The following is a 21818-nucleotide window of genomic DNA, read 5'->3' as shown; positions in this document are numbered from 1 at the left end:
CCCACCTAAGTAGTAATACTCTTTCCCACACACATCATCTACCAATTGCTTCTCTTACTCCCATTTATATCATGGCAAGGAGGGCGACGTTCATCGCACCCCCACAACACCCCCAACTAATTAGTAATACTCTTTCTCACACACATCTAGTGCTGCCAGATTATTTTGGAGTAAAATCAGCACTTAAAAAAAAAATCGGCAATTTCGGCACTCCAAATTTAAAAAATCGGAATGTGTTTTAAACTATAAGACGCATAATTCAAACACTGAAAATAAAAGCGCCCTAATTACGGCCGAATTTTACATACCGACCACCATGAAAATTCTTCGAGTCAGGTTAAAAAATACACCTTAAATCAGCAACTAAGCCTGGGATTTTTATCAAGACATAATCTTATATAGCCCTTGGTCGACCTTAAATTGTGAAAACACCAATTGCTTCTCTTACACTCACTTATCTAATGCCAAGTAGGGCCACGTTCATTACACCCACACAACCTCCCCACCCACAACTAAGTGGTAATACTCTTTCTCACACACATCATCTACCAATTGCTTCTCTTACTCTCACTTATCTCATGCCAAGTAGGGCCACGTTCATCACACCCCCCAACATCCCCACCTAAATAAATAGTAATACTCTTTCTCACACACATCATCTAACTATTGCTTCTCTTACTCTCACTTACCTCATGCTTCCACAATATGGCATTACATTCACACAAATAACGGATGCCTAAGAAGAAAAAAAAAAACAACAACAATTTGCTGTGTTTCTGCTACTTTTTCTTTTATTGAAAATAATTCCTTATTTTCGGGGCTTTTCTTTTTGGACAATTTAAATGTTCATATATATTCTTCACATCTCTGGAAAAAGGACTTTCCATTCATGGCAATTTCATTAAAATCCAGTCATCTGTTTGACCGTAATATGTACCACATATTATAAAAGCCGTTGCTGTTTAATAATATAAATATTATTTATCTGTTATACCCTCTGTAGTATAGCACATTGAAAGGTATGTAGCTTTACACGATTTTAGTCCTTCATTTACTCTATCGTCGATGATAGTATCGATGTGCAATATTTGGTTGTCCTCTCCATATTCCGTTATATATGCTGTCTTTTATTTTAGTAGGGTAAATCACGGTTTTTGCTATCGGGTTTTACTATCGGTTATCGATATTCTATTTGCATTTTTTGCATTTGGATAAGGAACAGGGCAAACTTCTCGCCTATCAATGAGTGCAATCCGATTCAAGTTTAAGCTCAATAATAATATGCTATCCAGAACATGTTAATTGCACTGGCTAGGACTAAAATAAAAAATAGCAATTATTTATTATTTCCATTATATTTCTTATGCAATAAAGGCCAAAATACAGATTTCTTAGTTCTTAGTAAAAATGAAATACTCTAATGTGTTGGTGCACTGGTAAAAATTTCTCCTCCTTATGTGGAAGTTGAGTGGGAGCCAAATATTTACCCTCTTAAAAGTAATTGATAGGGCAGAACACTACTTTCTAAGAAATTTGGCCTCTTCGATGTACGTATTCGCACAATGTCTTCCAAACCAAATGGTGTATTGCGCCGCGTACTTAGGTAGTAGACTCCATGTTTGGGCACCAGTGGCTCGCCACCCATGTAAACATCTGCCAAACATTCGTTTGTCCCTGACTGCTGCTGTTGGTGGTGGTGGTGTTGGCATGTGCAGTTGTGGTGTTTGATGCACGACGGCGTTGTGACTTCTACAGCTCCAAACAGTTTTGGTTGGCGCACAGACTCAGCAAAGTAATACAAGGCCGCAAAGTGATCACAAGCAAAATCAAATTCGGCTGCAGTAGCATTTGGACAATGTGGCTGGCCTTGACCCCAATTGGGAAAGAACGATGCATGGCTGAGTTCAGTGCTCGGATTGCCCAAATGTGTGGTGTCCGTATGAATGCTCTCCACATAAGCAGCATCGTTGGGGGCTAAACGAAAATCGGCAGGCAAACCAAGCTGTGCCAATCCAGCCGGGTCGAGGGCAACTATGGCACCCACTTCATGAGGTTTCAGCAGTTTGCCTGTTAGACCCGATATATGGCTGCCAGCACTGTGGCCAATCAAATAGATATTGCTCCATTCCAGGCCGGTCTCCTTTTGCAGGAATCGTATGAACTTGGCAATGTGGGCAGCTATTTCGGAAAATTGTTGTGATATGCGTGGATAGCTAATGTCGTGCGAAATATTACTCCAATCTACCAAGACAACGTTATATTTGCCTCGGGCCAAGTAAGCATCCTTGATGGCGGCATTGGAACAAGATGTGCTCTTACCAGCCCAACCATGAATAGAAATTCTATAAATTTGATTGAGATAGATACGAGGTCGCTGTCTGCCTACCTGCTACTGCTGTCACTTACCTTACTGGCCATTTGGGATTGAAATATGAGCCTCTTAGCCTTTTAGTGTCTCCAGTTCGCAGAATCTGTCGTTCATTGGCATTCAATGTGGTGTATAGGTCATAGTGAATTTGCTGGCTGGCCAAATAACGCAAGCGTGGATTCAAGAGAGCTCTCACTTCATTGCGCAGCATATCCTGGACCACACTGAATATCGATATGTCGCAGTTACCCGGTTTGTATGAGAGTCCAGCTCTATATATGGCTGGCGTCATTAATTTTAAAAAATATTTATTAGCTTTTTGTTTCTAATTTTATTCAAGCAAATAAAAAAAAACAAAAACCAACCACTGCAATATAATCCTATTTGTAGCACAATGTAGAGCGCGTTAGTATTCATGGCTTCTAGTCTTCGAAAAAACAAAACCAAAAAAAAGGCAATGCAATATGGATGGCTCCTCAAATCTGCATAGAATTCTGAACTACTGCTACCAAGACACTTTTTATCTACTGTTTAGGCGAAAACAAACGACCATCGCGTTACGCGTTCTGACAACAAATGCGATCGGTTCTAAAGGCTGCATGTTAGTTAAAAGAACTTTGTGGCCCCTTTGTGGCTGCAACTCGTTTGAATGTTAATCAGCACGCCGTTTTACTTCATATCTGATGGTCGATGGATCGAACTGTGGATGCACAGAGCACCGTTGAAATATTCTTGGCCTAAGCATAAAACTTCTGGCAGTTGCATCTACTCGCCTAAAACCACTACTTCAACATATGAACATCTACCATGGATTCTATCTATAAATGAGCAATTAGTAGGCTGGTATGTGCGAAGGAGCGAGCGTATGTGTGCGTGTGTGTGTGTGTGCCTTATCGCAGCTATGGATATTTAATTCAGCATCTGAAAACCACTAACGGCCACTATACGAGGAGATAGTTTACGAGCACTCAAAGGTGTCTTAGGTTGTACCGAAAATATATTCGGTTCATGTAGCATCTATGGCTTAAGATGGTCACAACTATTGTCAACTGTGTTAACTCTGTGCAAGCGTTTTGAAATGGAGGCGGCAATTCATTTAAGAAATACGAGTGCTGTCTTTGTAGTCGGCACTTTTTAATATAAGAAATAAGAAAAGTCTAAAGCCTAAGGTTCTGAACGTGGCGTTGTATTCGATTCTGTCAAACCTTATCGAGCCTTCGGAATTGCTTTTTAAATTCTTTCCATGATTTCTTTCTTCAACCAAAGGCTAAAATGGTACAACAGAAGCTTACAACAGCAGTTCTCACGCCACATTTTTTTCTCTTCGGATGAGAATGGAGTTCTGTAGTTGCTCAAGAAGTCAATTCGGAAAATCAGTTTATGTGGCAGCCTACCAGTTTATAAACCTTTACGGAATACATTCAACATAGATATTAGAAGTCATAACAGAACTTAACATTCAAATACTACTCAAGAAGTCAAATTCAGAGTAGGTTTCAAGGTATATATATTGGGGTGGGTCAGTATGTGTGGACCGGAAAATTTGTCAAAGAAACCATAGGTCTAAAATCAAAATCGAGCTTCCGGTTTTTAAAGACAAAGTCGCCCAGGCAAAATGGCTGAAGTATCCTTGGCTATGTTCGACTACCAGTGTTTTCTATCCGTATCGTTTGTCCGTCTATCCTTGTTTTATAATCCAACTGAATATCGCATTTGATATCCAATCAACACGAAATTTTCCATATATCCCTTTGTAATCCTAAAAAACCGCTATTGACTTTAGTAAAAATCGGTTCAGAATTAGAAATAGCCCACATATATATCTTTCACACAATTTTCCACCGTTTTGAAATTGGTATGGAATGTGCCATTACCCATCTAAAAACCTCTCTAAATTCCGGGCATACTTAATCGTTAAAGAGCGGCAATTTTTCATCGTTAAAAAGCAGAAGATCAAATTTGATTATAGACGCATGGTTTCTAAGGCAAATTTTTGATCCATTCTCTTATATGTATGACCCACCCTCATATATATAACCCACCCACATACATATGACTAAGGGCCGATTTGGAACATACTCGTCATGGATTTCCGAAATCAAAACTGAATATCATGTGGAAAATTTTAACAAAATCCCAAAAAACTATGGCCTTCGAGGCTCAAGAAGACAGTTGTAAATGTAAATTTTAAAAAGGATTTTCCAATAAGAGGTGTTACTTTAGTTTTCAAAGAAAAAGTTATGCCGTTAAGATTGAAAAAAAACATCAGCCAAATGGCCACCTCGACCACGCGTACAGGACCATATCCTTTTCATTAAATTTTCCATAACCAAATCGCAAAGTGGCTGCCCTATGTCCTCGATAGTGTCACGAATTCTATTTTTGAGGTCTTGAATCGATGCTGGGCTGTTGGCGTGTACGTTATCTTTCACGTGGCACCAAGGGAGGCCACCGCGGCGCAGAGGTTAGCATGTCAGCCTGTAACGCCGTACGCCTGGGTTCAAATCCCGGCGTGGACATCAGAAAAATGTTCAGCGGTGGTTATCCACTTACTAATGCTACACACAAAAAAATAAAATGTTTGGGATATTTTTACGACAAACAAAATAGTTTTTTTTGCAAAGTTTTTCTTTTATTGTAACTCTAAAACGTTTCACTTCAACATATCAAACGTTGGCCATAAACGTAGCATTATTGAACGTAACTAACTCTGTTTATTGTAAACACTTTAGCAGTTGGCCTACGGTAAAAAGACCTTTCTTTTGTTGTAAAATGGCAAACAAGTTTCCATAGCCGCAAACAAATATTCGTTTACCGGACCAACAATTATTCTCTTGTGTCTCTCCTACGAGAAAGAAAGGGTCACTAGTTGAACCTTAAGACCAGTGATGGGAAAAACTTCTCACACTATTGCATACACAAAATGTTTTCCTTAACTTTGATTGAGCAAAGAGCAGTCAGTATGCTGAGCAGCACGGTCGAGTGCGGATGGTAAAGTCGGAAAGCAACAATTTTAAAAGTTTCGCATTAGGTACTAAAATGTTCATTAGAGCAACGGACAAATGGCTGCCTTGTGCAAGAAATCACTACAAAAATGTCTAAGAAACATAACTTGATTGGTTATTTACGCGATAAGGAAATATCCATCGCAAGGTAGGTTTTTAAATGTGCGAAAACAACAGCTTCCATAAGTAATTTATGGTACATATATATAAGCATGGCAATAAAACTTAAGTAAAGAAAAACTAGTTGAAACCCCGAATAACATGTTCAAGAATAAAATCTATTGTCAGTGTAGAAAACATTTGTAGTGGCTCCAAGGGAAGAAGTCGCAAGGGGTTAGATCACAAGATCTCGGTGACCAATTGTGATCTTATCTTCCAAAGATAACGCTACCCGGAAACTTTTCCCGGGTAGTGTAATATTAGAAAAAATGTTGTCCAGATCAATACCAATTAACTCCGACCACAGAAATCGTTAGTAATCTCATGAAAGCGCAATTCATTCACCGTAACTGTTGATATTACCTCATATTCCAATGACCCCGCCGGACCATAAACCGCACCAAACAGTCACACGTTGAGAATGGAAAGGCTTCTCAACAATTACTTTTGAGATTTCCGAACCCCAGATGCGACAATTTTGCTGTATTGCAGTCCAACAAGGTGCTTCACGACAATCCAAAAATGCTTTAGGGGTCGATTATGTTTCGACTTGTCAAAGAATAATAGCTTCAAAAGTGAAAACTACCGAAACACCGGATGATTCAAAATAACACCACTTGAAAGAAATGTAATGAAAAACTATATTTAAGCGGCTTACCTAACTTTTTCCAAAGTTTGTGTATTTCCGCCAGATAGACGAACGGACATCAACATGGACATGACCAACTCTGCATTTCATGGCAATGAAATATAGGATTTAGATCAACATTTCGAGGCGTTGCAAATGGAATTTCGAAATTATTAATTCGGTACAACCCAATAATAAGTAATCCCATTCGGCTAGTTTGTGTAGCTATACTCGAACACGAGTACATGTGTAATAATGTATCTAAAGTTGATTGGTGGCAAGAACACCACTTAAGCGAGTGAACGACCACTGCAAACCACCCGAATAAATGTCATTGCATTCTGTTGAGGTCATTTTGTTGCAATTAAAACCTACTTTTACACTGGCACAAACTTCTTCTTCTTCTTCGTCGTCGGTATACTGCTAACTCACTTGGCTACGACTGAGCACTTGAGTATGACTACCAAACTGCAGCACATAGTTTTCCATTGTTTTCATATTGGGAAAAACAGACAACTGTTGATGGCTCAATGAATTGCAACAATATGCTCCTCGTAAGCATGCCAATCTACTGGGGGTTCATGAACGCATAAAATTTGTACAGATTTTAGGGAGTTTTGATTGACTCGCGGGAAGTTTATTAAAATGTTGTTCTCTTTGTTGTTTATTAAATTCTGGGAAATGGGAAGTCTTGTATCTTGAAGTGCTACAGGAAAATTCAACAGAATATTTGACCTTATCCATAGTCAAAATCGGACACCATCTGATAAGTTTGAAGCATTAAATATAATAAAAAACCACAAAAGGAGTTAATTGACAAGCATTTCCAATTGTCTCTCTGTCAAAAACTCCGCCAATAATTCACTCAAAAAAATTAAAATTTCGTAGTCATTGTAAAATTTATTACTAATATCCAACTTAATGCAGTCATCGCCCAGAAGTCCAGTGCACTAGTTCCAAACCTGTTTATTCACTAGTTCCAAAGTAACCAGGAGTATTTCCACTTTTGTTTACTTTCAGTGTATACAACTGGGGAATTTAACATGGGTTTGTCATTGGAGTAACCAGTAGACCCTGGAACTAGTACTTCTGCTTATTCCAACAAACTAGTTCCATAATTGATATCTTTTAACATTTGTCAATGTTTGAAAAAAACTTTTTTATTTTTTTTTTTAATAATGCTATGATTTTACAATTCGTTCGTCTGTCAACATGGTTGAATCAAAAATGTATATGTATACACAGAACAATTGTTTGTCCTAATTATAGAATATATATAGTTAAGTACCACTCTAATATTCATTGTACAGAAATCTTAACAATTTAACACATTAAAACTCTCCCTCATATCTGTTGTCATCAGTTGATACATCTTACTAAGCTCTCATTAGTAGTTCTTGTAGCATTGATTTAAAATAAAGAAACCAGTAAGCATTGGAACACTTACAACTTGCTTGCCGCTTGTTCATTCCAACATTGAAGTGTAATACACTGCACTAATCATAATGATTCGAGCCAAAAATAAGACAACTTAATTCAAATATGATCAATTTTCGAACTTTTTAAGGAAACATTTCCTATAGGGAAATATATTTTCCTTGATATTAAGGATGTTTTTTTTTTATTTAAAGTGGTAGTTTAAGAAATCCTTAACTTTTTGTCTTGATATTAAAGACAACAAATAAGAGTGTGCTAAGTTGGGCCGGGCCGAATCTTATCTACCCTCCACCATGGGTCGCATTTGTCGAGTTCTTTGCGCGGTATCTCTTTTTAGGCAAACAAAAAAGAAAGAATAAGAGCTGTTATCCGTGCAAAATTTCGGTCAAATCGGACGAGAATTGCGATCCTAGAGGCTCAAGAAGTCAAGACCCAAGATCGGTTTATATGGCAGATATATCAAAACATGGAACGATATAGCCCAATTACAATCACAACCAACCTACACTTATATGCAAAATTTCATGCGGCTAGCTTTACTCCTACGAAAGTTAGCGTGCTTTCGACAGACAGACGGACGGACATGGGGAGATCGACTTAAAATGTCATGACGATCAAGAATATATATACTTTATTGGATCTTTGACGCATATTTCGAGATGTTACAAACAGAATGACGAAATTGGTATACCCCCATCCTATGGTGGAGGGTATAAAAATCTAAAATGAAGATCGAAATATCTTTGAAAGTTGGGAAATTGTCTGTGAGACAAGACAGCAGTGCAACTTGGTTAAAGACACAAAATTGCCTTAAAAATTGTAATTGCAAAATTGCATAGGAGCGTTCTATGAAACATCTGTAATTAGAATTACCAACCTTTAACACATCTATGGCCATTGTGTGTCTATTATAGCGTATTATGTGTTTTATAAAGCACCTCACAACATTGGGAATTAACTCTGCTAGAAGACAGAAAAATATTTTTTTATAAATAAAAAAAGTCACAAAATTATTTCACTTGGCAATGTACAATTCGACTCACGTTCACAGAATGAAAACATATTCCATATCGTCCGTCTCCCCTGTGTGTTTCGTTCGTGATGGGCAGGCAGGCCATTACATTCCCACTTTGACAAATGCCTGGGACAAATTGTTGCAATACCACTTTCACTATCGAATTGAGATTATAGAAGCATAAAATGAAATAAAATAAAAATTTAATAGAAAATATTTATTAACTGCGTTCGCGCGATCCGTTCGTTCCTCGATGCTCATCGGCTGTGACAAGTTTCCATTGTTCAATAAAGACTGTGTTAAAACGATGCGTCCCCATGAGAGTTGCTGCATGCTGCCAAGAGGATTATTTGGGAGTTTTATCTTGTCTTCAGTACATTTTATAACTCTGTTGCGTTCACCACCGCTGTGCAGATGCTAGACTAGACAAGCTGACTATCATAATCATATCTTAAATCACATAAGCCTTAGTTGTGGCTGGCTTGACTGGCTAGTGGCTGTAGGCTTAGTGTTGTCGATTGGCTTTCTTTTGGGGAAATTTTAGATTGAAATAAAATCCCAGAATTTTTTGGAAGTTACCTTAACAAATAACTCTAAGACGATAACCAAAGCAGAGGAAACAAAGTTTAAAACCACAATTAAAGTGAAGAAAAGTAAACAAACATACATATGTAGATGTTCTTTTTTTGTATGACAAAATATATAAAAATTTTGACAAAATTTGTTATTTTGTGCATACAAATTGTTAAAGTTGTGCGAAGCCTATTTAAATCATAAAATTGTGAAAACTTTTTAATTTGGGGTTGCTTTCATCCGCCTGACAACAAAAACAATCGATTTTTCTATGTTTTTGTCCGAAGAAATATAGCAAGCGTCAATCGAAAAAATCACACGTGTTATTTTGAAATGTGATTGTCATATGCTAGTTTCATTCGTATCACACTATGTGTACTCTTAAAGATGTACACATCGTGTGATACGTACGAAAAATTTAATATGACAAAAGGATTTTTGGAATAATTTTTAAAATTTTCGATTAAATCGAGCTCTTATTTCATCGAACATACATGTAGACATATGTCTATAAAAATAAATACAATACGTATTAAAATACATGCTGATTAGACCACACTATATTCGTATTTTACGTAAGTCTTATGAAAACAGAAAGTGACAGCTCATATGACATGTCTCATCGTATAAGATGCTTAAAAATTAGCTTTTTTGCTTTTGTCATCCTTGAAATCTGGCGAAAATTTTGTTTGGTTATTTTGCTTTTCGCTGTAAAGCCTAATACTGACTTCATTCGCAGCGAAAATGCGTATTAAATTATTGCGAAATCCGGCGGACTCTATTCTTTGCTAGACCACAAACAAAAGTCAAAGAACAACACACAACAAAGACAACAGCATACAAGCAGAGTCGATTGGTGCCCATTTCGTTAACATTTAATTACATTTGTAATCAATTGAAGCAAAATGTATACTGACGCAGCGACATGTCGCTAATGTTTTGCTCATTGAACTCAGTACCATTTCTACGGACAGTGTTCTCATTTTCTTTGTCACCATTTTTTTACAATGCGTTTTGACAGTTGTTCGGGCGCAAAGTCAAAGTCAGTACTAGGCTTTAATGAAAAGGGCTTGTCTCTTTATTTCGATTAGCTCATTTCCCCGCTATTAAAAAAAAATCCCACCGTTGCGTTTATATTGACACTCCTTTTGTGCTATACAAATATGTAAAACATTAACATACATACACACAGTTGTACAGCTGTATGGATGGATGTGATAATACTCATGATTACACACGCATACACACAAACGAGCACATTTGCAATGTTGCAGTTTCTTTGGCGCTGACGTCACATGAAGCTGCTGCTGCTGTCTCAATCGCAATACGACGATTGTGGAAGTTTTGTACTTTTTTTCATGGTCAAGTTCATGTGCATCATGTGCACAACAACAATGGAACATCAAGCATTGTGAATGGCGATAGAGATGGAGAATAACAGTGGCACAAAAGATCATTTAATACTTTGGTCCGATGAAATTACCATTTTGCTGGTAAGAAGAAAAAAAAAAACACAACATCAACAGCCACAATAACATTAAATGACAAATATGGTCTAGTAGTTGTTGCTTTGCTTACACCTCTGGTCATTCTGGTGTAGTTTTGTAATGTCTTGCCATAGACATGGATGGGTTTTGTGTTGATCGGTTGTATTTAAGAAACGAAACGAAATCGTAACCAATTATCCTGCATAAACATAAGTCAAAAAGAAAAGATACATATCAACAAAGCATAGCATCTCCGAAAACAGGATTGCACCTCATTTGCAGGCGAATCATTGATGTACGCACTCATTGACCTTGCAGGTGCAACATGTTCTTCAACGCATCCATTCGAAGAGCAACAGCAGCATTTGAATATAACGCTGAGTATGTTGCATGCGCAACATGACTATATCAACTTGTTGCTTCAAGTGTGTTCCCATCGAAATGTTGCTCAGGAAATGTGGCGTCTTTTCTTGTTGCTCTATGGTTTGACCAGTGTTTTTCTTGTTAGTAAAAATGTACGTATGTCCTTGTGGTATGTGTATGTACCTACTATTATGCACAATTTTCTCTTTAAATCAAAATTTGTGATAATTTTATCCATCAATATATACGTTCGATAAACTGTCTCCAAAAGCTGTTGAAATGAATATCCAAATGTTGGCTGTGTTCTCAGACGTCCATGTAGCAAGTACATAATGCATCATAGAATGGGCGTACCCCCATTTTTCTTTTGGGTCCTAATAAGCGAAATACGAAATATATTGACGATCGGTTAAAGATAACACGTGCCGCAATGGCATTCAAAATTGGAAAAGTGTATTTTTTGGAATCCATTGGAGGCTTTCACGTCGTAGAATTCAATTTTAATAAAAAGTTAACGTTTATAAGACACCTATTGTCGACAAAACATAAGATACTTTTAGATCCACTTCTATAACAGATTCTAGATCCACTAGTTCGCTTTAGCCATGTCCGTCTGGGCGCGAATTCGCCTGCATATCTTTCCGCGTTTTCTAATCAAGGTGCAGGTAGCATTTGTTACTCAATCATCACAAAATTTTGCAGATATCACTTTTTTAACAAACGCGGAACAAACGCTATTAATTTTGGTGAAAATTGGTTGAGATTTAGATACTACTCCCATATATATGTATATATATGTCGCCCGATTTTCACTTAAATGGTCATAGTTGCCGCAAGTTTTTACCTATTTGCACGAAATTTGGCATGAAGTGTTTTATTACTCATCTGGACGCCTCTATACTAAATTTCATGCAAATCCCTTGAAAATTTTAGTAACTAGGGTCTTATAAGTGTAAATCGAGTAAATTATATATGTATGGGAGCTACATCTAACTCAGAAACATTTTTTACCAAAATTGATAACGTTTGTCTTTGGGGGTGATTAAATTTGGGGATGATTAAATAGCAAATGCGATCTCCAACTTAGTTACAAAAGAACAAACAGTGCAGAACAGAACAACCACAGCACAGCCACAGTAATGGTGCAAGGTAGAGTTTGTGTTTTTGTAATAAATTTCATGTAAATGTATACCTAGTTTACCAATTACATGCTAGGACCTAAATTACTCAACTGGATTTCTTAGAAAGAACTACACCCAGAAAAATTCGTCTGCTGCTATTAGCAAACACTGTCTGCTGATATTTACTGAAAATTTTAAACTTTTGAATAAGTCCATTCAAAATGTTTTAAGTTCTTAACATTTACTATATATTATCAAAAATTTAGCTAATTGTGTCGTTACTTACCAATGCTTCTGTTTCATATACAGTACCGGCCAAAACTAAGCAACCCGTCTAAATTTTTTTAAGAAATCGAATTTGTTAAATTTTTTTTATATATATATATATAATTTTTTTTTATATATATATATAAATTTTTTTTATATATATATATAAATTTTTTTTATATATATATATAAATTTTTTTTATAAATATATAAATTTTTTTTATATATATATAAATTTTTTTTATTATATAAGGACATCAACTAAAGCCAAATTTTGTATGCACCCTTTTGGTAACCCAAAAACACAAAATTTGTACAACCATTGTGAAGGACCTCAATACCTACTCAAATGGACAAGTTTGAGACAATATGGGTATTAATTGAAAGGTTTTTAATTTTTAAGATTAAGACGAATATTCAAATTCGACCTGTATAATATGGGTGAATAATAACATGACATTGTGCCTATAGCCCTTTGGTTTTCAGGCAAATATCTGATTGAAGCTGTATAGAAATTGTTTTCTTCGTATGTATACCCTTCGCTTAATGCTTCATCAAGATTCGTGTTCGTTTTTTTTCATACACTTAATTTTGTACACTTTGTATGCAACAATAGTGGTTGGCTGTGCCGCCTGCATCTTTGCAACATGTTGTCTAGGCTTTCATTGTAAGCATTCGTAAATTGGCTATTAAATGGCTGTTGATACTGGTCATAAGGTGGATTAAACAACAACAACGGCAACCACAATCTTGAGATAATATGTGGGGACTCTGCCGCCGCGCAATGTAATGAAGAGTTCAAGACATGACCATCATGACAAGAGTCAAACACAATTACCGCTTGTCATAAACAAAAATTGTGGTGTTAATGCACTTGACTGAACAGAGACGCTGTGAGTGAGGTCACCTCCCACACAGGGCCCTGCCCCATGAGTTGTTAGTTTCTCTTTATGTAAATATGCGACCAGCATATCCAATTCCAGAAATATTGTCATTTTAACATGCGTTTTCAGCTCCCACAAACAATCTTCCCCCATTTTGCCCCCTCGTCTAAATGAGGCCTTAATACCACTACCCTGAATGCTTGCCTTCTTCGTTCACTCAGACGCACACCCACAGCGAAAGACAGACTTTTGTGGTGGCCGTTGACTTTGTCCGTCCTGTGGTGGCCAATAACCAAATCCGAGAAGGCAGTTTAAAGTGTAAATACAAAAGTTCATATGATTTATTATCCCTCGTTCGTTTTTCGAGTGGAGAAATTTATTTTTTCTTATACACACTCACACACACATACATGGCTTGTGGTATGGGTCTCCGTGTGTTAAACCATGCACCGTCTTCTAAGGTCTAAAGAAGGGAATGCTGTCTTCATGTTTTCCAATGTGTGGCAATTTGTGACGATGACTGTGCATTTGAAATAAAGAGCGTATTTGGCTCAGTTAAATGTACTGCTAGGTGAGTCAAATATGGATTCCGGTAATATGTGCGTTAATTCCAAACACTGATATCGTATCCACAAAATTATACAGTAGGTGTCAAATATTTTCTATGAATGCCATGATGAAATGTTCTAAAAAATTAAATTTTGCCAGTATTATTTGAAATTAAATTTTTTGTAAAATTTTGTAAAAGAAATTCGAAATTCTTTACAAATATCAAATTTCAGCGAAAACCTATACTGATCCCCGTATAGACGGGGAAATGCCTGAACCGATTTTCTTGAGATTTTCACAGGTAGTGTAGAATGAAAATGGATTACCCTATTGCTTGGTATTTGAAGGGTGTGCGGACCATCGCCCTTACCAAAACGCCAGATCTTGAATATGTTCGGAGCAATTCAAGCGAAATTTTGGGTGGGTTCGATCCCCACCAAAAGCTTTTGGTATGTCGCTGCTATGGTATCACAATGGACTAAAATTGACTATGCAAGTCTTTTTAAAATCTGTCACTCTTACTAACCAAAAATTTGAAAAAATGTCAAGAAAAATTTGATTTTGACGTCAATTTCTCACAAAATGTTTGATTCGAATTTAAGTTCAACAAAACTTTCTTTTAAAATCAAATTTCGACAAAATATCTTATAAGTACAGTCGATTTTTTAAATAAATTTTTATTTAAATTGTCTATAATACCGTATTTTTTATTAAAAATTAAATTTTCGTTATAATTTCTATAAAAATCAACTTTGAACGAAATTGTGTTATGTATTTTATGTAAATTTAAAATTATATCAAGTTGGTTACATCGATTCCCAAATATTTTGAAACATGTACTTTTGACGCTCACCGTAAATCCCCCTAGCTGGTAGATGTTTTCATGTCTATGACCATTGAGAATGTGCAATCGCTGTGAACCTGCACCTCCCAGCACTTTTGATGTAAAATGACAATTAGTCGTGGAACAATCAATACAATCGAACACAACATTGCGAAGCAAACATTTATGTACTTCCATAGTAGTCTGTGAGCAAACTTTCGCTGCAAACGCGAGTACCCCCTCGCCTCTCATGGGCTGTCTGATTCATACAACGCGAACATGTTTGATCGATCTCATACCAAGTGCAGCACAGCATTATTCCATAACTTATCGCTGTTTATTCATCAAACAATGACCAATGATGGTGAAGCAGTGCGGGTGAGGGGGGGGGGGGGGAGGGTACTTGGGCAACTTCTGCTGAATTCGGTTTTATGCCAACAAACTTTTCTTCGGCAACAATTATACGCATGCGCGCACCGTAAACCACCACCAGCCACTGCCAGCCCCAAATCAGTCGGTCAAGAGGCGCGTTGGCATAACATCGATGTGAAAATATTTACGCGAGTTTAGCAAACGAAATAAATGAACTGAACGGTCGAAATGGAAAGTGTTTTTAGCCACTGACTGAAATTGTGGATGATCGTTTTATGGTGGACATTTGAACAGTGGCAAAGTGGTGGTTTCAAGCGAAACCTTACAGTCATAGTGCCGACGAGTAGAATGAGTTGAGTGTGCGCAAGACAGAATGGATAAGTTTTATGTGAAGCCCAAGAGAAGTTTAAAGGCTGGCGCCGCCGCCTCTTCCACACTGGCCTCCTCCGTTGTGGGGGCGGTATCGAGAAAGTCTGCTGCCGAAGTGTATCCAGCCACAGCAAATGCTCGAGCGACGGGCGTGGGCAAATTCTATTCGAAAATAAGACACACCATAGAGGACAATTTAACGCCAAAGATTAGCGGAAAGCTTTACAAAGGAGGCAAGCATTCCAAGTCAATGACCGCCCTGAGCTCCTTGGAATCATCCATGGGTAAATACACGTTGACGAGCAAATGCTCCGACACGTTGGAGAGCAAGCCAACGGCTAAGCAAGGACCCTCGTTGACCACCTGTGAAACTTCTGGCTCGAGCATTTCAAACTATTTTACACAAAAAGCCTCTGGGGCCTATGTGGACAGCGATGAGGATGAGGCGCAGCTGAGTCTGAATCTGGTAAAGACATCGCTGGAGGATGAAATATTTGAGGAATTGGAAAAAGTCGCCCACGACGAACACAAATTAAATGCGGTGCTAAAAACATTTGATAAAATCATGTTTGACTACAACGACCCACTACCCCAAACAAAGGCCAGCGATAGCGGAAAAGATCAAGAGCTCTCTGTGGAGATGGTTGTAAATAAGACAAACGAGGGGGAGGCGGAGGCGCGGGCCTTTGCCGCCGATGAGGGCAAACAAGCAAACACACTCAGTTCTATGGCAAAAGATCCCCCTGAAGGCAGTGAGATAAATCAATTCAGTGAACAATTGCAAGCAGTAGAGAGCAGCCAGCAGACAGATTGTCGCCATGAAACCGAATGGCGAACGGCAAACAATAGGAAACTGGAGAAATCCTCATCTTCCCTTTCGTTGACACGTCGAAAGTGTTATCAGTCTCCGGACTCGCCCTGCCTGCGACAAATGAAGCATGTATTTGTTCAACAGCAGCAGAGGCTACGCTCAAAATCTGTATGGGAACTGTCCAATTCCACAAAGATCCCCATACTGAAGGCCATGCCATTGCAAAAGAGAAGCAAAAGTTTTTGTTATCAATCACAAAACACTGAGGTTGTGGCGAAGCAAGAAAAGCCTAGGGAAATGGATGCAGCGACAGCAAAGACAAGTCTGGAAAGAAGTAAAACAGGGCCAGCTGCTAAGAAAATGATGACCAGGACGTCGAAGTATGTGAACATCAAGCCCTCGAATGACAGCAAAGGATTGAAATCAAAACAAACTGCAACATCCATTGCCTCCAATCCGCTCAAAGTAAGGCAGGAACCGAAATCTAAAACTCGTTCAGGGGATACTCAAGTCATGCAACCCAGACGCACCAATTCAAATGCAAGTCTTACGGCAAAGACTAGAGCTGCGGCTTCCCAGTCACCACCAGTGCCACCTCGTCGCAGTAAAACCAGCGATGAACTGCTGGACAAATGCTTGGAAAAGGGCCAACAAATATTGAGAAAAGTTGAGTCGTTGAAAACCCAGCAACGCTCCCCAACGACGGGCAATAGAAAACCAGTGGTGCGTCTCAAATCAAATGGCGGCAATAAAATCTCCAAGGAGGCGACCAACACGCTGCGACGCAAAAAGCTGCAGCAAAAACTCAACTATGCCAATGAGGACAAGATTTCGCCGCCCTCATTGGAATCTTGCAGGATTATTCCACCTGACTTTGCCGAGCACACCAAGAGAAATGCCGCATTGCTGGTGAACGTGGTGCACTTGACGAATGTCACCCGCAGCTCCATAACTCCCAAACGACAAATGTCTGCAGACAGTGGCATTGCTACGAACGCTTGCAATTCGTTAGACTTCATGCCTCCCAAAGCCTCAGCAGCTACACCCACAGACCATGAGTCCGATGATTCGGATGATTCTGGCCATATTTCAAATGAGAATATGGAAGTTACCATCAATCACCAGCCATCGAGTGCCTCATCGACGAACAGCTTAAGCGGAATCGACCAGCAAGCATCAGCCTCAAACTGCCCCGCAAAGAGTATGCAATTGGCCAGTGACGAACCTGACAGCGTTATGCCAAGAAAGCCTCAGCGTGTTTGCACCACATGTCGTATAGCCCAGGTGGAGTCGGTCAGGCTAATACGAACGCATGTTGAAATCTATCCCAACTTCACCAAAGAGGTAACTATTAGGCTTCACTAGTCAGTCGGTCGATCGGTCGGCCGGTCGGTCGATTTGCTCGGTCGGCCTCAATGGAGTAGAATGGCGTGGTGTGGTGGTTTTTTATGCAACTTTTACATGCAATTTTACACTTGATGGGCTTTATAGTATTTTTTTTTAAATTCAAATTTTTATTGTTTGTTTTGCTTATTTATTACTGTTACGTATTGTATTATAAGTGTGTATGTATGTAGGCACCTTCATATCTATTGTTAATTAATTTCTTATTATTGTATATTTAGTTTGGTTTAATAAATGCTACCCCAACCCCTTGTTATATTCATTTGCAATTGAAGAAAATCTTTTTTGAAATGGTGTCCCATTGGTAGTTTCCTATTTACTTTTATCCCATCTTTGCTTTGAGTTAAGAAAGACCGATACGGTCTTGGTAATTAGGTCGAAGAACAACTGGTTGCTGTGCACTTTTAAAGCTTTGGTTTTGGTTTCCCCCTGAATATCTTACCCCAAAAAATTGTATCCCTTTTATATACGGCTTGATTTCAGTATTCCCAAGAATAAGGCATTCCAAGAAAAGTAAATTTATGATAAAACAAAAACAATTAAATTTGCAAAATTTTATATTTTTATACTTATTTTCACATTTTAAGTTTAGAATTTATTTTGTAAGGACTTTGTAGTTCAAATATATGATATTATGTATTGGGTTGCCCAAAAAGTAATTGCGGATTTTTCATATAGTCGGCGTTGACAAATTTTTTCACAGCTTGTGACTCTGTAATTGCATTCTTTCTCCTGTCAGTTATCAGCTGTTACTTTTAGCTTGCTTTAGAAAAAAAGTGTAAAAAAAGTATATTTGATTAAAGTTCATTCTAAGCTTTATTATAAATGCATTTACTTTCTTTTAAAAAATCCGCAATTACTTTTTGGGCAACCCAATAGTACTACATTTTGATATACGCCTTCAAGAAGTATAAAACAACAAATTTAGTTCACCAAAAATAAAAAAGGAGGAATAATTTTTGTTATTGAAATACAAATTGCAAACATTACCTCTAATTGGATAGCACATCCTATAGGTTAAGCTCTTTATCATTACCATGGTCTATAGATGAGCGGACGAAGACACAATGGTATTACCAGAGAACTAAATCTTTAACACTTGTGTCCACAGTTCTGACAATTAACCGATCAGAAGCGATAAAACCCGCATTTTTATGCAAAATCGAAATTTTTCTATCTATTTTTTAGAAAATGCATTGATATTTTCAAATAACATTTAATTTTGTAGACTTTGAATGGCTTAAGAACTTCGTAGGGCTAAATATTACGACACAATATCACCGTACTTGCCAAATAATTGATGTCAAAATTTCGATTTGGCATAAAAATCCGTACTCTAGGGAATCTTGAGAAGGACCCACATCTAGGAATCTTCCATTAGACCTATAATTCAACCTCAAACAAACTCTTAAGGCCCTTCGTTCTCAATTCTTAGCCTAGAATTCATCATGCTTTTGCACAAGCAAACCAAATAAAAATTCAAATTCGAGCAATTCGATTTCAAACACATACACTCATCCAAAATTTGTTATTCAAAACAGCAAACATGTTTGCTAAAACATCTGTTTTTGTCTACTAAAAATGGGAAAGCAGACCTTACTGCAGTTTCAGCAAACATATTGGGTTGCCCAAAAAGTAATTGCGGATTTTTCATATAGTCGGCGTTGACAAATTTTTTCACAGCTTGTGACTCTGTAATTGCATTCTTTCTTCCGTCAGTTATCAGCTGTTACTTTTAGCTTGCTTTAGAAAAAAAGTGTAAAAAAAGCATATTTGATTAAAGTTCAGTATAAGTTTTATTAAAAATGCATTTACTTTCTTTTAAAATATCCGCAATTACTTTTTGGGCACCCAATAGAATTGCTGTATTAGCAAACATTTCTTGCTACTTCAACTTACAAAATCTGCTGTTTTGAATACACAAGTCTGCTGTAATAGCAGAAGTACTGCTACAATAGCAGGAACAAATAACTACTGATATTCAGCAGCCAGTGTTTGCTATTTCCAGCAAACTTTTTTCTATGAGTGTAGGCTGAACACTTGTCTGTCACTTATCATATCAAAAGATATGAAACGAAAAACAAAATGTTTTTATTTTTTTTTAGTTTTTTTTTTAGTTTTCGAAAACATAATTTGCCTTGGTAGTGATTTGATCTACTGCTAAGCCTATATGCTATCTACCGAGCTTTCGCACACCGAATCATGACATTGGCAAAAGCCTGAAACATAATTTTTTGCTAAAAATAGCAAACACTGTCTGCTGAAGGTTAGTAGTTGCTATTGTAGCAGTAGTTCTGCTATTACAGCGGTAGTTTTGCAATTTCAGAATAGCAAGATGACTGCTAAAAAGTCTGTTGTTTGCTGAAAATGACTGCTGCATAATTATAAAGGGGATGTTAGAAGAAAAAATAAAATACAAATGTAAATGAGTGTCTTAGTCGATGTTTATAATCACCCCTGAATGTATACTCCCATAATCATTATTCTTTAAATTTAACAAGTAAAAGCGTGCTAAGTTCGGACGGGCCGAATCTTATATACCCTCCACCATAGATCGCATTTGTAGAGTTCTTTTCCCGATATCTCTTTTTAGGCAAACAAAGGATAAAAAAAGAATTGATTTAATATTGGAGCTACATATATTCTTGTAAAATTGAAAACAAGATGAAATGTAAATATTTAAAACATTTTTAACCTTTTTGAATTTGAGCAGAAAATGTTTGCTGTTGTAGCAACAAATTACTGCTGTCGCATTTTCAGCAGTCTTTCTGCTGTTTCAGCAGACATTTTTGCTGTTTTTACAAACAAATTTCTATGAGTGTAGTATACCCTCATCTTATGGTGGAGGGGGGGTATATAATTGAAATTTTTTGTTGTTATGTTGTTTTACAATTTTTATATGAAGCTTCGCTGTAGAAATAGCGAAACGATTTGCTCACCAAGTTATTATTGAAAAGTTTTCTTTTTCAATTCAACCAAGAAATGTGTTACCAATAACATTACAACCCTTTCGACACCAATAAGGGTCTATGGTCTCCGTATGCACATAGTGGTCATCGAGTGAATGTAAAATTATATTCACATATGGCAAACTAACTTTGCAAACACCATACTACGATTTTTCACCGCAAAAGGCACACCTGCAGTTAGTCGCAAACGGCTTACTTGGCGTTTATGCGACTCTGTCCGTTGATTGACAGAGGAATACGACTTACCCATATGCCAGCGAGGTATAGATGGTATATTGGTACGTGATGACCCCACGATTGAAGCGTCTTCGCAGGCCGATACGACGAGTATTTAGGTGTGGTGTGTTATGGACTCATGCCAACTGAAACAACCGCACTCATTTGTCGTCGCCCCTTTAAAATGTGAAAATTTAGATTTTATTGCATGGCACGCATTTGTCGACAACATCGAAGGAGCGGAGGGGGGTCTGAGGCATACGATAGATGGATGGGTCGCTTGATTTGTTGGTCATTCATACCATCCCATCACCGTCGTCGTCGTCACTGTTGCCCGTGCCAGAGTCAATGGGTTAATAATTATGCGCCACACGTATTCATAAAGGATGGAAAGTATTTCTGAGTATCATCGCAATCCAAACCAAACGAAAGTAAAACGAAAAGCAGTGCAAACTCTCAGACATTCAGCATGTCTTGGCATTTTAATTGGAATTCGAAATTTGCCAGCCAAAAATGTCGTAACTATCTCCAGAGATCGTTATGGGAATATTTCCATGTGTTATTAGGCTTAAAACTGGCCCAGACTGAAGCATGATGAATGCAAACTTTTGTAAACAAAATGCCATTACGAAATGTACCAATAAAATAAATCTAGAAAATGTCTTTCTTCTAAGAAGTAAAAGTGAAGCAAGCATTGGTTTTTGTGGGGGCTACATCAGTTTATGGGTCTTTAAGAACCATATTTGGTGTGTAAAACAACAGTCCATAACTGTACATCGCAATCCGATGAAAGTTAACCCATTAACAAAAATTTAAGAAAAAACCCTTCGTCAATATAAATGCTCTAAATAATGAAAATATAAAATTTCATTAAAATCGAACGAGGAAATCGAGGGTCAGGCTTTAATGGGTTAAGGTTTCTGGAGTCTCAAGAAATCCTCTCAGGGAATTGGTTAATGAGGGGTTTGTTGGCACGAACTGAGCAGTATAAGATGTGG

The 21818-nt window shown here is 37.6% G+C and overlaps 3 protein-coding genes across 9 annotated transcripts in view; 2 read left to right on the top strand and 1 right to left on the bottom strand.

The window, feature by feature from the left end:
• LOC106081576 (unconventional myosin-XVIIIa) overlaps nucleotides 1–21818 on the top strand; it is an 89182-nt gene that overhangs the window by 35674 nt on the left and 31690 nt on the right. The window lies entirely within an intron of this gene.
• Nucleotides 1299–20941, bottom strand: LOC106081580 (pancreatic triacylglycerol lipase). 2 transcript variants are annotated; one of them, XM_013243635.2, is made up of 3 exons: nucleotides 20851–20941; nucleotides 2407–2650; nucleotides 1299–2342 (listed from the first exon to the last, which is right to left on the bottom strand). In XM_013243635.2, the coding sequence occupies exons 1-3, from the start codon at nucleotides 20852–20854 to the stop codon at nucleotides 1484–1486; spliced, it is 1107 nt and encodes a 368-aa protein (XP_013099089.2). In that variant the 5' UTR covers nucleotides 20855–20941; the 3' UTR covers nucleotides 1299–1483. The 2 variants fall into 2 exon arrangements, with proteins under 2 accessions (XP_013099089.2, XP_013099088.2); XM_013243634.2 differs by lacking the exon at nucleotides 20851–20941 and adding an exon at nucleotides 2734–3128.
• Nucleotides 15144–17803, top strand: LOC106081579 (uncharacterized). Its single transcript, XM_013243633.2, has one exon. The coding sequence runs from the start codon at nucleotides 15425–15427 to the stop codon at nucleotides 17594–17596; it is 2172 nt and encodes a 723-aa protein (XP_013099087.2). The 5' UTR covers nucleotides 15144–15424; the 3' UTR covers nucleotides 17597–17803.

This window comes from Stomoxys calcitrans, chromosome 2 (genome assembly GCF_963082655.1).
Source record: "Stomoxys calcitrans chromosome 2, idStoCalc2.1, whole genome shotgun sequence".
Taxonomy (NCBI): Eukaryota; Metazoa; Arthropoda; class Insecta; order Diptera; family Muscidae; genus Stomoxys; species Stomoxys calcitrans.
This window is presented reverse-complemented; position numbering and strand designations above follow the sequence as displayed.

Excerpts from the sequence above, each read along its gene's own strand:
- LOC106081580 (XM_013243634.2), bottom strand. The coding sequence starts at position 2,785 with ATGAATACTAACGCGCTCTACATTGTGCTACAAATAGGATTATATTGC. Across the intron at positions 2,651-2,733 it reads AATAGGATTATATTGCAGTG|CCATATATAGAGCTGGACTC; the intron begins GTTGGTTTTTGT and ends TAATGACGCCAG. Across the intron at positions 2,343-2,406 it reads AATCCCAAATGGCCAGTAAG|AATTTCTATTCATGGTTGGG; the intron begins GTAAGTGACAGC and ends TCAAATTTATAG.
- LOC106081579 (XM_013243633.2), top strand. The coding sequence starts at position 15,425 with ATGGATAAGTTTTATGTGAAGCCCAAGAGAAGTTTAAAGGCTGGCGCC.